At 44.1% G+C, this 15,942-nt stretch overlaps 1 protein-coding gene across 3 annotated transcripts in view; it reads left to right on the top strand.

Moving 5' to 3' along the window:
- The window catches only part of MMAA (metabolism of cobalamin associated A), a 32,257-nt gene extending 25,498 nt beyond the window's left edge, over positions 1-6,759 (top strand). For 2 of the 3 annotated variants that reach the window (XM_052654894.1, XM_052654896.1), the window contains exons 5-7: positions 3,279-3,364; positions 5,288-5,437; positions 6,466-6,759. In XM_052654894.1, the coding sequence (XP_052510854.1) occupies positions 3,279-3,364; positions 5,288-5,437; positions 6,466-6,753 (524 nt within the window). In that variant the 3' untranslated portion in view covers positions 6,754-6,759. The remainder of the gene's footprint in view (positions 1-3,278; positions 3,365-5,287; positions 5,438-6,465) is intronic. The other variant, XM_052654897.1, reaches the window with a different exon arrangement.
- The last annotated feature ends 9,183 nt before the right edge of the window (positions 6,760-15,942 follow it).

Here is a 15,942-nt window from a genome sequence, read left to right as displayed (position 1 = left end):
TCTTAAACCAGGCACCACCCTCCAAATAAAGTTGCATTCCTATAGGGTGAGGGTGTAGTGAGTTACAATCAAGAAAGGAATTTATTTAACCCAAGGTTAACATGATTAATCTTAAAGGTTAATACCTATTTCTCCTATATGCTTAAAGGTTAATACTTACTTCTCCTATATGCTAGTTATATTCATTATAAGGGCAGGGAACATGGAGATTTAGCAGCAAATATCAGCCCAACAAATGAAAATCCTTTCACCAGTGCTCCCCTTAAGATCTATTTAGTCTTAAGATAGTGATAAAGTTACATTTTTACATAGCAAGGACACAGTGATTTATAACAAAGTACAGTAATCTATTACAAAAGAGAAAATTCATTAACTCAAAAAGTCTAGTATTGTTAACCTTAAAAACTACTATATTTCCTTTTCTATATTCCAAATACATTGATTAATATATTCCCAGGTGCCTAAGGATATGGAGACCTGGCAGCAATCATTGACTCAACAATGAGAAAAGCCTTATGCTAATTAAGACTCTCAAAATAGTCCAAAACTCTCTGTGCTGTTTATGTGAGAGGTAGTAAACAGGATAATCCTGTCACACAAGCTAGTTTGCCAGCAGAGAGGTTTGACCTGAGACACCCTTGTCACACCCAGGGCAGGGAATTAGCAGCAATTATTGGCACAACAAATGAAAAAACCCTTCACCAATATAATTCCTAACCAACCCACTATACTGACAATTTCCAACTTACCAAAGGAATTTGCCTTTAGTAAGTCTAAAACATCTCGTGCCTCTCAGGTTGGGAGGCTGTAAACAATCACATGTGGCCGGACGAACCTATACAGGCGGGCTAGATAACCTTCAGAGGAGTCCGTAAGCTGAAACACTCTTGTCACGCCCAGGAATTTTTATTGACTTGGAGCTGCACGTTTACTCCTTCTCTGAGAGAACCGGTGGGGAACAGCCCCCATAAAGTCAGAGGTGTAGGCGAGAGCATGAAGCAGTAAAGCAGGTAGACTCTGGTTTTGGGGGTAGATGCTCGGGAACAGGGGGTTTCCTGAGGCTCGATCCCGCCTTTGCGATTGCCAAGCCTCCTTCCTCATGACCTTTGCCATGGGCGGAGTTCGTCATGCTGGCCCCCGGCAATAAAGTACTGTTATAATGGACGTTCTATAGAGATGAGTGACAGCTAATTTCATTTTGTTCATTCAACAGATACTTACTAAAGAGATAATTAAATATAAGCTATCGCAGACTCTGTAGGAGATACGAGTATGTAGGCTATAATCCTTTGTCGTTATTGTTCAGTGACTAAGTTGTGTCCAGCGCTTTGCAACCCCATAGACTTCAGCCTGCCAGACTCCTCTGTCTTCCACTGTCTCCCATACTTTGCTCAAACTCATGTCCATTGAGTCAGTGGTGCTATCTAACTATCTCATCCTGTGCCACCTTCAGTCTTTCCTGGCATCAGGGTCTTTTCCAATGAGTCGGCTCTTCGCATCAGGTAGCTAAAGTATTAGAGATTCAGCTTCAGCATCAGTCCTTCCAATGAATATTCATGGTTGATGTCCTTTAGGATTAATTGGTTTGATCTCCTTGTAGTCCAAGGGACTCTTCAAGAGTCTTCTCCAGCACCACAATTCTTCGGTGCTCAGCCTTCTGGATGGTCCAACTCCCAGCATCCATACATGACTACTGGAAAAACTGTAGCTTTGACTATATGGACCTTTGTTGGCAAAGTGATGTCTCTGCTTTTTAATACACTGTCTAGGTTTGTCACAGCTTTCCTTTCAAGGACCAAGTGTCTTTTAATTTCATGGCTGCAGTCACCATCCGCAGTGATTTTGGAGCCCAAGAAAAGAAAATCTGTCACTGCTTCCACTTTTTCCCCTATTTACCTGAAGTGATGGGACTGGATTCCGTGGTCTTAGTCTTTTGATTGTTGAGTTTCAAGCCAACTTTTTCACTTTCTGCTTTCACCCTCATTAAGAGGCTCTTCAGTTCGCCTTCACTTTCTGCCACTAGAATGGTATCATCTGCATATCTGAAGTTGTTGATATTCCTCCCGACAATCTTGATTCCTGCTTGTGATTCATCCAGTCTGGCAAAGGATAAGCCTTATATCTGTGTAGTAATGACACGAGGTGGTATGTTTTCAGTGCCCAGAGGAGAACTGTCAGCATTAGGATGACCTGTGGAAACACTACTTTACACCCAATTTGGGAATTCCATGGTGGTCCAGTGGTTAGGACTCAGCGCCTTCACGTCCATGGCCCTGTTTCAGTTGCTGGGGACTAAGATCCCACAAGCCTTGTGGCGTGGCCAAAAAAATAACCCAAACAACCAAACAAAAAACATAACACCCCATTTTCTTAAGGCAGTCATATGTCTACAATATGTTTTCATTAAGAAAGCTAATGTACTTGGGCACATCATGTTTTATCTTTATATCCCTAGGACATAGTTGTACCCAGTGAATATACTGAAAAGGAAAAACTGAGAACCTCACATTCCTATGGAGAGACAGTGTGTTGTATTACTGTGTGATCAGCGTTTGTGACACAGCCTCGCTCAGATTTAGGGGATCGGGGAAGACTTCGGAGACGAGGTGACAGAGGAACTCAGTTTTAAAGGGAGGATTAGAGTTGAGGAACAGAGGGGCTACAGGGCCTTCCACTGAGAATCAGAGCGGTGCGTGCACGTGGCCCCGCCAGGGGGCGCTGCAGTTCGGGAAACAGGAAGGAAGCTGCATTGAGGGCCATCACTTTTCCTGGACTGCGAGGAAGAAGGTGCTGGCGTTGGAGCCCATGACCCTCTGGCGGCGCCCGTCCACACCGCCGAGGGATTTCTCTGGGAGAGACGCAGACAGTAGCACTGATCCATGGTGGGGTTTGCAGGGCTGATAGAAGGGTGAGGAGGCAAGAAAGCTGCCCTGTCGACAGGCCTGGTCTAAGCTTAGAATCGAGCACTCCGGCTGTCCACCCACAGAAGGGAAGCCGAGAAGGAGCATTGCGAGCGAGAAGGAAGTGCAGGTCTCCACGTTCCCTGTTCAGAGACTGAGCCGGTGGGAGTGGGGACGGGGGCGAGGTGGGGAGGACAGCTTTGCTTATCAGGTGAGGCAGCGGCCTTTAATACATTGTTCAGGGTGTTTAAAGTGGGATCAGGTTGAGCGTGTGATGCTGAGTGATTCCTGAACTGGAATGGAAGCAATGCTCAGGGTAGTCGAGAAAGTCAGATTTTTGTGACTGTTTTAGTAGACAGTTGTGACTTAAAATTTCAGGTGTGGGACAGTCGGAGTTTGCTGTCACTGACATGGTTGACATGTTCATTTTACTACTGCCACCAGCGGGAGGAGATGAATTACAGGTAATTATTTTGATTTTTTCAGCACCCCCTGCCAAACCACAAAGTATACATCTCTGAAAGTACAAGTTCCCGATGTTGTGATTTTTTGTCAATTAAGTTGATATTAGTGTAGGGGAAGAAATATCATTCACATTGGCTAAAATACCTAAGGCAGGCAAACTCTGCATATTTTTTTTCCTGACTTACAGTTGTAGAACTTATGACCTTGAGCTAATCATACAGCTCAGACTTTCTACCTGTAATGTGCGAGTGTGCCAATTTAGCAGTAGCTCCAGCCAAGAGACTGTTCCATGGTGGTTTGTGCTATAGTCGGTTGAAATACTCCGCATGAGAGATGCCTTTGGTTTTAAACTGGGATCCCACTAATATAGTTTGTGTATTATAGAATAGAGTTCCTCCTCTGGCCTGCAATGCATGTCTGGAATTGACTCCCTGAGTTAGCACAGCCTTCACAGAGTGGGGGCCCCACCCTTCACAAGACTGGCTTCACTCCAGACTCCAGCAGCAAGCCTGGGGTTCCCAGGCCCCCCATGCCTCTGACTGGCTGCAAAGGTGGGGGTTTACACTGCCCCTCGGGTTCAGTAGTTCACTGGAAGGATTCACAGATCAGGAAAGCACTGTGTCACCAGTAAGAGTTTTATTATAAAGGAGACAAATCAAGACCAGCCAAATGAAGAGACACAGAGACAGGTCTGGAAGGGTCACAGCCTCAAAGGTTCTGTGTCCTCAGGACACATTTACCTCTTGGCACACTTGTGTGTATCACCAGCCACGGAGTTCTCCTGAGCTTCAGTGCCAGTCGTTTTTGTTGGGGTTTTATTATGGAGGCGTGATTGACCAAATTGCGATCCATGTGAGGAAACTCAATCTGCAGCCGGCACCCCCAGAGGCCATCAGGCTGCTCTCACGTGGCTCAAAGCCCCTGCCCCCTAATCATGTGGGTGACTTTCTGGTGCGGTCAGCCCCCATTCCGAATGATCTCTTTGCATAAACTCAGGTACCGTTCTGGGCACTCACTGTGAATAATGGAATCGCTCCTGTCACTCGGGAGACGACAAGGCTCTAGAGGTTACCTCCCAGGAACCTTGGACAAAGACCAGCTGTTGCTGCTGCTGTTGTTCAGTTGCTAAGTCACGTCCTGCTCTTTGTGATCCCGTGGACTGTAGCCTACCAGGCTCCTCTGTCCTCCACTAAATTCTTTATTATACAACACCCCACTTTCAGTTGAAAAATTCTGAAAAACTAGTGACATCAGACTCCGGTTGCTGCAGTTTAGAAACATTAGTAGAATTTAATCATTGAAAGTTATGTTTTAAAATGCTTGAAAAGGAATTTTAATCTTAGATAGCAAAATATTCATTTTCCACATAAGGTTTGGCCTTAGGATTTTTCTAGTGTTTTCATACAGTGTAATTTAAATCAAGAGACTGAGACATTTTTAGCCATCAGGTTATTTTTTCCTCAGATGGAAATAGAAAAAAAAAAAGCTGCATCTATTTAAGGGAAACTTCAAAGACTTTGTTTCTGGAAATGCATATGTTAGTGACAGGGTGTTTTCTTTAGAAGCACCTGAATGATGATGATTTTGCTTCCTGCAGGGTGAGCTCTGGGAGAAGTGGAATCCATCATGAGACCGTGTGAACTGTCACTCAATCACATTGTGTCTGAATGATGCATTTACTCTAATTCTGAATGTATTCCGGCATGTTAGTCTCCAAGTTTGAAAGAGATAGTACAAATGACTTTCATAATCCTGAGACGCGATGCTTTTGAGTAAATTCCATCAAATAATTGTGATTCCTAGTAGAAGGTGCAGAGACAGTTACAGTAGTTGACTTTCAAAACCCTAGCGTGAACTGGTATCCCATGTTTTCTAGCATTAAATATTTGGGATAAGTCACTTTCCTCTCTTTTTCTCACGAGGGCATCAAAAGAGGAATAGTGGAGATGGCAGATCTGGTGGCTATCACCAAATCCGACGGAGACTTGATCGTGCCAGCTCGAAGGATACAAGCAGAGTATGTGAGCGCGCTGAAATTACTGCGCAGGCGTTCAGGAGTCTGGAGACCAAAGGTTAGCTTGCATCCCATTCTGCATTTTTCTCCCCGAGTAGAGTGTGCGCATCAGAAGAGAGGATGTAAGTCCCAAGCTAGACATACAGTCAGTCTTTGCTTGAATGTGAGATCACAGTTTTAAAACTTACGACAAAGCCAGAGCCCATAGTTATGATTTTAAATACAGTCCGTCAACCACCAAATGTCAAAAACTGGATGTGAGGTGATAGATTAGATTGCTTAATGCTGGGCTGGAGCTGTTTGGAAGTGATGGCAAATCCATTCTGAAAAGATCCACCCTTAAGATTATGGCGCAATTAATGACTTAATTATCTATATTAGAGTTTGAGTAAGAGAGAGAAGTCTTTTGATATGGTAACTTTCCTTCCCATTATATTTGTTGGGTGATGTTTTTAGTAAGGAAAAAAAAATCCAGTGGTAAGTGATGCAGTGATATTGATGGATACATTTTATCTGTAGAAGGACACCGTGTTACTAACGAATAAGCTGTCTTCGCTATAATGAGAACGATGGTGACGTCTCTTGCTGTTGGCTCCCAGCATCCTGTCTTTTTTGCTGTGTCTGGAGCCACCTTGTCTGTGTGGGCACTGATGCTCAGGTCATAGCACCTGCCAAATCATGCTGTTTGACGAAACAGTGCTGTGTTCTCAACTTGGTTTCATTGTATGGCACTCAGGCCTCAAGGAAACCTGCGTAGCATTGCCCGTCTCATCCCAGTGACCCTCCCACAGTTCACCTCTGTGACCTTTAAAGACCATGCAAGCAATCCTTGGTCAAAATAAACCTCTGAGCTAAAAATTTGACCTAGAGTCCGTGTCTGATTTCTGCTTTGCACTTAGTAATCTTAGTAAGTTATCTTAGCATATTTCTGAGTGTATTTACTTTGACACAGTGATAAAAGATCTCATTTTTGTCACTTAGCTCTTTCCACAGACTGTAAATATTAATTGGCAAATGCCGGCGTCCCCACGAAAGGGTTTTCTATCATTGTGAATACAATAATTCTGGTTCTTCCCTTTTCAACAGGTAATTCGTATTTCTGCCCGAAGTGGAGAGGGGATCACCGAAATGTGGGATAAAATGAAAGAATTCCAGGAGGTGATGCTTGTCAGTGGGGAGCTGGCCGCCAAGCGACAGAAGCAGCAGAAGGTCTGGATGTGGAACCTCATTCAGGAGAACGTCATAGAGCATTTCAGGACCCACCCTGCAGTCCGGGAACAGATTCCTCTTCTGGAAAAGAGGGTTCTCAGTGGGGCCCTGTCCCCAGGACTAGCAGCAGACCTGTTGTTGAAAGCTTTTAAAAGCAGACACTAATGAAGTGCAGCCTACACAGTGATTTTAATATATCTTTTAATAAAGTATTTTACTATTAAAAGTCACCCGTGTGCTTGTCTTTCCAGTAATTCTCTCGTGGTGCCCCTCGGCCTCCTTATTTGTGAACTGTGCTTGGAAAGTCGAAGAGCATTAGACGCAGATGTCAAAGATCAGGTGGTCAGCAGCATTTGCAAGGTACATGGTGTGTGTTCTTCAGCTCCACTTCTTCCTGCTCTTATACCCTGACACGGTGGCCTGTAGGATGGTGTCTCTCAGCAGTCACAAGCAGAGACAGCTGAGGACAGAAAGATGTACCTTAAAATGCTTTCTTTGGTTCTCTGTTCTCTGAGTTTCCAGAGAAAATGTAAGCCAGAGTGACTGCATTTTTGAAGTCTTCCTTGAAGCTAGAATAATATACACTGGATTTCTAAGAGCTGGAAATCACGACATTTAGCATACCAGACTGTTCTAGGAATTTCTGAAGTGGCCGTGTACATGAGTAGCACAGCAGTTGGAATGTGTAGGGATGTGAACAACTTTAAAGTCTGCTCGTCTAGACTTGAGGATCCCCCGCGGTAGGCAGGAGAGCCCAAGGAAACTGGAGAAATCAGCTGCAAATAATGTGGGTCCAGTAATCCCCAGGAGTCGAGAGTACATCGTGAAAAGGCCCAAGTGAGGTCAAAATGATTGAAGGGTTATTCAGTTTGACTGTTATCAGAGTTTCTGCTTCTCTTCCTCCTTGGCTGTTTGACTTCATATTAGCATCTTAAAAATGTACTTGATTCTTGATGATGAGGAACCAGTTTTGTCCTCTGGAGGAAGCATGGCACAGTGATTAAGACCTTGGGTTCTGGTATTGGGAGTGGTGAGTTTAAACCCAGATCAGTTCCTTACCAGCTATGTCAGTTTGGACAAATTACCTACTTTTCTTTTCATTTATTGTTATTTTTATTGGAATATAATTGCTTTAAAGTGTCGTGCTAGTTTCTGCTGTACAGCAAAGTGAATCAGCCACACACACACACGCCTGCCGTTCTGAGTTTCCTAGTTTCTTCCCTGGTGAACGTGGTGACTCAGATGGTAACAAATCTGCCTGCAGTGCAGGAGACCCAAGTTTGATGCCTGGGTTGGGAAGATCCCCTGGAGAAGGGAATGGCTACCCAGCTTAGAATTCTTCCCTAGAGAATTCCATGGACAGGGGAGCCTAGTGTACTGCAGTCCATGAAGTGGCAGAGCCGGACACAACTGAGCAACTAACACATGAAGTGGAATTGACATGGTGACTTCATAGGGTTGGTGAGGATAAATGAGCTAATAGGAAAATCATTTTGCTGTCGTGATGGTGCACTGGAAATGCTCAAAGCCTGCTTGCTATTATCATTCTGTTAAAGTTACAGTACATGAAGCTGTGCAGACCTTATAAAAAGTTCAGTTTTTTCCCATGGTCTTATTAATTACATCATAATCTTATGATATTTTATGATAGTCTTTAAAGTACCTGCTCTAGTTAATTCTTTGAATATATTTTATAGTATTTGATGATAGTTATGACTATGTACATTTAAGTAAAATTATTTCTAACCGTAAAATTTCTCCATTATTACTATTTTAGCAAACATTGTTTTACTTTTTTTTTTTTTAAGGTTAGTGTTATTGGCATACCTACCTGATATTTTAGGATTAGGAGAAAATTGAAAAGGTCACACAGTCAATTTACCTAACTTTAAAAAGGACCACTATCAGACCACCCTATCAGATGAAAAACTTTCTAGAATCTTCCAGAGGAGGAATTCGGTAATTTCCCTTAGTAAGTAAGCGGTTACAGGGAATAGCAGCCCTGTCATCTGTGGCCCAATGGAAGCAGCGCTAGGCCACAGACACACTGTTACGAACAAGGCAGAGAAAGGGTGGCATTTGTTAGGCCTAAATTTTTCTGTGCATTTATTTCTCAGCTTGAACTGCTTTTATATGTTATATATACAGCCATAAAAAGTATTAGAAAACCTTCCTTGTGTTTCTTGTGTGGTTTTTATACAATTGGCCATGATATAGAGACCAATTTCCAAGGTTCAAATTTTTTTATTTGCTATACTAGAAGCTGAATAATATAGTAAAGTATATATATACTGTATAATACAGTAAAATATTTGTGGCCTTTAAAAATAATTCATGTTCCCTTTTATTAAGTTCAAAAATGCCATCATTCCTCCCCACCTCTGATTTTAGCATGCTGGACCCCTGACCTGGTCAAAAACACAGGTTTTGACTTAGATAACCCAGAGTGAAGTCTCAGCACTGTCACTAACCAGCTATATGATTGGAGGCAAGTTATTACTCCTCTGTATGCACTGACCTCCTCATCTGTAAAGTCAGGGCAAGAACAGCTACTTTATGGGCTTAGGTGACTCCGTGGTAAAGAATCCACCTGCCATTACAAGAGACACAGGACGTGGCTTCCATCCCTGGGTTGGGAAGATCCCCTGGAGGAGGAAATGGCAACCCACTCCAGTGTTCTTGCCTGGAGAATCCCACGGACAGAGGAGTCTGGCGGGCTACCGTCGGTGGGGTCACAAAGAGACACGACTGAGCACACACGTGCATAGCTACTTTATAGAGTTGTTGGAATGATTGAAATGAGAGTGTATTTAAATTGCTCGGTAATTAGCGTGTGCTACATCCTAGATCGCTTCAGTCCTGTCTGATCCTGTGGACTGTGGCCACCAGGCTCCTCTGTTCCTCGGATTCTCGGGCAGGATTAGTGGAGTGAGTTACCGTGCCCTCCTCCGGGGGTCCTCATGACCCAGGGACTGAACCTTTGTCTCTGAAGTCTCCTGCGTTGGCAGGCGAGTTCTTTACCATTAGCGCCACCTGGGAAGCCCACAGTAATTGGGAGGTGTTGTTGGAGGTGTTACAGTTGACACTCTGTTTCACAAAACAGATTCACATCATCTAATTTTAGTTTGGCCAAACGACTTAATTTCACTGTGCCTCAGTTAATGAATGGGATTGATAATAGTATTCACCCAGAGTTGTTGAAAGGACTGTCTTGGAACTTCTCTGGTGGTTCAGTGGCTGAGACTCTGCACTCCGAATGCAGGGGGCTCAGGTTTGACCCCTGGTCAGGGAACTAGATCTCTCATGCCACAATTAACAGTTTGCATATGCAGCAGTGAAGACTCGATGTGCCAAATAAATAACTATTAAAAAAGAGAAAGAACTGTGTTAGTTAATATACATACAGTACCTGGACATAGTAAGTGCTAAATAAATATTTAACAATGGAGAGTTGCTACCTCTTAGGGTTGTTGTAAGAATTAAATGAGCTCATCTCTATCTCAAACGGATAATTCTTTTCTGGAAAAACAAATAAACCTGACTTCAGGTCAGTTCAGTCGCTCAGTCGTGTCTGACTCTTTGCAACCCCATGAATTGCAGCGCGCCAGGCCTCCCTGTCCATCACCAACTCCCAGAGTTCACCCAAACTCAGGGCCATCAAGTTGGTGATGCCATCCAGCCATCTCATCCTCTGTCGTCCCCTTCTCCTCCTGCCCCCAGTCTCTCCCAGCATCAGAGTCTTTTCCAATGAGTCAACTCTTCGCATGAGGTGGCCAAAGTATTGGAGTTTCAGCTTTAGCATCAGTCCTTCCAAAGAACACCCAGGACTGATCTCCTTTAGGATGGACTGGTTGGATCTCCTTGCAGTCCAAGGGACTCTCAAGAGTCTTCTCCAACACCACAGGTCAAAAGCATCAATTCTTCGGCACTCAGCTTTCTTGACAGTCCAACTTTCACGTCCATACACGACCACTGGGAAAACCATAGCCTTGACTAGACGGACCTTTGTTGGAAAAGTAATGTCTCTGCTTTTGAATATGCTATCTAGGTTGGTCATCACTTTCCTTCCAAGGAGTAAGTGTCTTTTAATTTCATGGCTGAAGTCACCATCTGCAGTGATTTTGGAGCCCCCCAAAATAAAGTCTGACACTGTTTCCACTGTTTCCCCATCTATTTCCCATGAAGTGATGGGACCAGATGCCATGATCTTCGTTTTCTGAATGTTGAGCTTTAAGCCAACTTTTTCACTCTCCTCTTTTACTTTCATCAAGAGGCTTTTTAGTTCCTCTTCACTTTCTGCCATAAGGGTGGTGTCATCTGCATATCTGAGGTGACTGATATGTCTGCTGGCAATCTTGATTCCAGCTTGTGCTTCATCCAGCCGAGTGTTTCTCATGATGTACTCTGCATATAAGTTAAATAAGCAGGGTGACAATATACAGCCTTGACATACTCCTTTTCCTATTTGGAACCTTCACTTTTGTCAAAAGCAACATTATCATTAATTTCTGTAGATGGGTAAAAATGTGCTGTCTTCCAAACTGAGCTCCAGGATTGACAGACATTTTTCTAAAACAATACCAAATTTCATTAAAATGCCTGGACTTTCTTGTAGAGATATAGCTGTAGTTAACAGTGGCTGCCACAATACAACCTAGCAGGCAATTTTCTCCATAATCACTAGGCTGGCTGTTTACCTCTTCCCCTAAGCCTTTGTCCCTATTACCCAGTATACGCTGGAGATGAAAGCTCATGAACAGTGTACGTGTGGTCCTCAATGTTTATGTAATCCAGTCTTTAATGCAAAAAATAACAGGAAGAAGCAGCGAAAGCAGTTCTAACATTGCAGTCACCCAGTAGATTGCCATCCTAGAAGTCACAGTGCTACTGCCAAGAACTGGCCAACTGCAAGGACTTTGAGAAGCAGGGATGACTGATCCATGCAGATGGTGGAGCCCAGCTGCCCCCGGAGCCTGGGAAATCCACATGGGGCTTCAGAAACACACATGCTTTCCAAGTCAGAGGTTTTGAAACTCCTTATAAAGTCTGAGTCTCCTCATCCAGGGATACATCTTGGGGTACAGTGTGACTCAAGTGTATTAGGATACTCACTAAATGTCACCATGTTATTCAGGTAAGACGAACAAGTTGGAATTTTCCTTGAAAAAGAACCATCAGAATGGAACTATAGACTACTTGGCTTTCTTTCCTTCATTGTAGGTTACTAATTACTTCTAATTACTAATTACATTGTAGGTTACTTCATTTTGGTTACTAAATTTAACACCCATGTGACGTGAATATATGTTGATAATTCTTCCCTGTGACATTTTTAGAAGTTCACTTCTTGGGGTCATCAGGGGCATGTTTGATAATAGAGTATTGGAATGGCACAAAAGCAGTTATATAACATTGGATGCCTTTTCTTTTCCAAGAAAAAATTAAACGTCATCATGTAAAATGTAAATAATCCTATTATGAGTCAAAGTACATAGATATTTACCTGAAAGTTTGATGCATAGAAGTAACCTGGAGGTTATTAACTTTGCTGAGGCACCTCAACTTCTTGACAGAATGAGATGTGGGCACATCCAAGTCAGTGAACTTTTCCACTCTCAGCAAGTCCAAATGCTTCATCTCGATTAATGCTGCTGTTCACTAACACAGAGGCAATCATGCAGCCTGTACCATCCACCTGGCCAATCGGAGTTGCGGTTAGAATTCCACAGGGGGGTGTCTTAGGGTGACAGTAAAGCCATTTACTAAAAGTAAGGCTCATGAAAAGTGAAAATGTTAGTTGCTCAGTCATGTCCGACTCTTGGCGACCGCATGGACTGCAGCCCGCCGGACTCCTCTGTCCATGGGATTCTGTAGGCAAGAATACTGGACTAGGTTACCATTCTCTTCTCCAGGGGATCTTCCTGACTCAGGGATTGAACCTGGGGCTTCTGCATTGCAGACAGATTCTTTACCATCTGAGCTACCAGGGAAGCCCATACTTCAGTGTCAAATCTTACATATCAAACCCAGGATCGACACTCTCTTCTTATGAGTAAAGTTGCTTTTACACCTGAATTTTGATAACTCAGGATTCCATCACATCAGGCAGGACCACGGTCCCCTCAAGTATCTTGGAAGTCCTAGGGATTCCTCCGGAGAAGGCGATGGCACCCCACTCCAGTACTCTTGCCTGGAGACCACCATGGATGGAAGAGCCTGGTGGGCTTCCGTCTATGGGGTCGCACAGAGTCGGACATGACTGAGCAACTTTCCTTTCACTTTTCACTTTCACACACTGGAGAAGGAAATGGCAACCCACTCCAGTGTTCTTGCCTGGAAAATCCCAGGGACGGGGGAGCCTGGTGGGCTGCCGTCTATGGGGTCGCACAGAGTCGGACACGACTGAAGCGACTTAGCAGCAGCAGCAGCAGGGATTCCTCACTGATTCACAAACAAGCCCAGCTCTCAGGTGCAGCTTACTCCCACAGGCTTCTGTTGGGCTCCACTATTTTGGCTGGGGCTCTTCCTGTAGGAGAATGCTGCCTGCTTAAATGTTCTAAACTGTGAAGCTCGTAAGTTGCCAAGATAGTGCTGTGTTCCCAGAACACAGAATCCTTGCCTCTCCTCTCATGGGGACTGGTCCATCAGGCTGGGGTCAGGACCAACTACCATAGCAACTCTCATTGACCTTCGCCCTCCTGTCTCTTCCCCAGCACACAAGCCCACAATTTCTGCAGAAAACTTCTCCCACACCAGCCCCCTTTTCAAAATGTCTATCAGCTCCTGCATGTCTATCAGTCTCTCCTTGTCTGGAATTATCACCTTCAGTGGAATCGTATCTCCCAGCTTCATGTATACAGTATGTCCCCTACGTATGAGGGAATTCAAGAGTGCATGTGTGAGTCCAGTTTGTTCCTAAGTTCAGCAAAGTTAGCCTAGGTACCCAACTAACAATTAGCTATATAGCACTGTACTGAAATAGGTTTATAATACTTTTTACACAAATAATACATAAAAAGCAAACAAAAAATAAAACACTTTTAAATCTTACAGTACAGAGCCTAGAAAAGTACAGTAGTACAGAGCAACAGCTGGCATACAGGGGCTGGCATCGAGTGAACAGGCAAGATGAGTTCCTGGAGGAGGGAGAGGGGGTGGGAGACGGTGGAGCTGAAGGATGGTCAGCAGTCGCAAACGAAGGGCAAGCTCCGATTGCACCCAGGCCTCGTGTTATGGCACAGGTTCTGGTTCCTTGCTGGAACCAGGCACATGTTCACATCTTTGAAAGCTTGTAACTTGAAAGTTTATATGTAGGGGACTTATTGTACATGATTGCTAATTCTGTCAACAACCCTTTAAGGTATCATGGCCCCTTTTTACAGAAAAAGAAATTGAGCAATAGGAATATTAAGAAACTTATCTAAACTCACTATCCCCAAATGTAAAATATTATATACATTAGATTTTAAAAATACTATTTTCCAGTTGCCCAAAGTATTTTATGAACCTCATTTCATACTTTCTGTAAGACGGTTCAGATATTGTCTTTATTCACGGATACCTCTGTTGTATAGAATGAGTAAGAGATTTGTACATAATTCAGATGGTAAGATCCTGCTTAGTATGTTATCTTTAAGACCTTTCTTCACTGTAACCTAAAATATTTAACTCTTTTGGAGAATGGTGCCTCACGGTATTTCTTTTCCAGTAGATTTTTCTGCTTATGGTTGAAGATAATATTTTAGACATTAAAAACCAAGCCTCCCAAAATTTAATATTAGCATCTGTATTAGCCAGCACTCTTGTCTAGAAATGACAGAAACCTATTAGCTTGGGTGAAAAGAGGAGTTTACTGGCTCATCTAATCATTCAGGGAGAGGAACAGGGGTGCAGCGAGCTTCAGGGCCACAAGCGATGCTGGGATTCTGCATCTCTTCCTCTCTGTGTTTTGAGACCATTCTCTAGCTGCCTCCACCTAGCTGGAGAAATGGCAAGCAGCGGCACCCAGGTCCAGAGGAAGAACTGCCCTATCTCCAGAGATTCAGTTCTGAGAGTCTTGAGGAAGCACCGGACTGGTCTGCCTGACAAGTCACGTGTCTGTCTCCGTGGCCAGTGCTGTGGGCTGTCGTAACTGATTGGAACTATTTGGGGTTGGATCTGCCTGCCAGTGCAGGAGTTGCTGGAGATGCGAGTTCGATTCCTGGGTTGGGAGGATCCCCTGGCAGGAGAAATGGCAACCTGTTCCCGTATTCTTGGCTGGGAAATCCCATGGAAGGGGGAGTCTAGGCGGCTGCAGTCCACGGGGCAGCAGAGTCAGACACGACTGAGCACGCATGCACATTTGGGGTTGGGGGAAGACCCATTTTCCCAAGACACGTGAGTCATTAGTTGCAGAACCCAGTGGAATGCCAGGCAGACAAAACAAATGTCTACTGAACATAGGTTAATCTGTTTTGGAATAAGGTGAGATGTAAACAAATGTGATTGATGTATTATTATACAGTGTGATTCTGCAGTGTTGCAGATGTGATTAGCCAAGACGAGGTGATATTGGAGTTGGATGGGCCCCCGTCCAGTGTGACTGGTATCCTTACAAGAAGACAGACGCGTGGGGGCTAAGATGCAGAGTGAATGCCGGTGACGAGGCAGGCAGAGATTGGAATGGCACAGCCACAAGCCAGAGGATGCTGGGGATGGCCGGGAAGCCACCGGCAGTCAGGAGAGGCAAGGAAGGATCCTCCTCTGTGTTTCAGAGAAGCCTGAGCCTTGCTGATACCTTGATTTCAGACTCATAGCCTGCAGACCTGAGACCTTACCTTTCTGTTTTTCAAAAACCACATTTATTTATTTACTTCTTTATTATGCCAGGTCTTAGTTGAGGCATGTAGAAAGTTTTACTTGTGGCATGGAGGATCTAGTTCCCTGCCGGGATGGAACCTGAGCCCCCTGCATTGCGAGCGTGGAGTCCTAGCCACTGGACCACCAGGCAAGTCCCCATCTCTGTTGTTTTAAGTCACTGAGTTTGTGGTACTTTCTTAAGGCAGCCCTCAGTTCAGTTCAGTTCAGTTCAGTTCAGTCGCTCGCAAACTCATATCATCATCAATTCCTGTCTGAGCCTAACTCAAAGAGGGAAAGTTCTGCAAAGACTTTACGCACTCCATCCCCCCTTCAAATAAGAACAGTCTTGACCTCCCAGTTCTGCCTTCCCTCAGTACCTTGAAAACCCACAGAATAAAAGGATCACGAGAGACTTCTGCTATTTCTCTTGTCAAGGGACCAGCCTTCTGTTTACGTTCCACAGTTTCTACCATACCTTGGTATTGAACTCAGTATCTGGCTTTGACTATCCCAAAG

This window comes from Budorcas taxicolor, chromosome 17 (genome assembly GCF_023091745.1).
Source record: "Budorcas taxicolor isolate Tak-1 chromosome 17, Takin1.1, whole genome shotgun sequence".
Taxonomy (NCBI): Eukaryota; Metazoa; Chordata; class Mammalia; order Artiodactyla; family Bovidae; genus Budorcas; species Budorcas taxicolor.
Note: the sequence above shows the minus strand (reverse complement) of the source record. Positions and strands in the feature narration are given on the sequence as shown.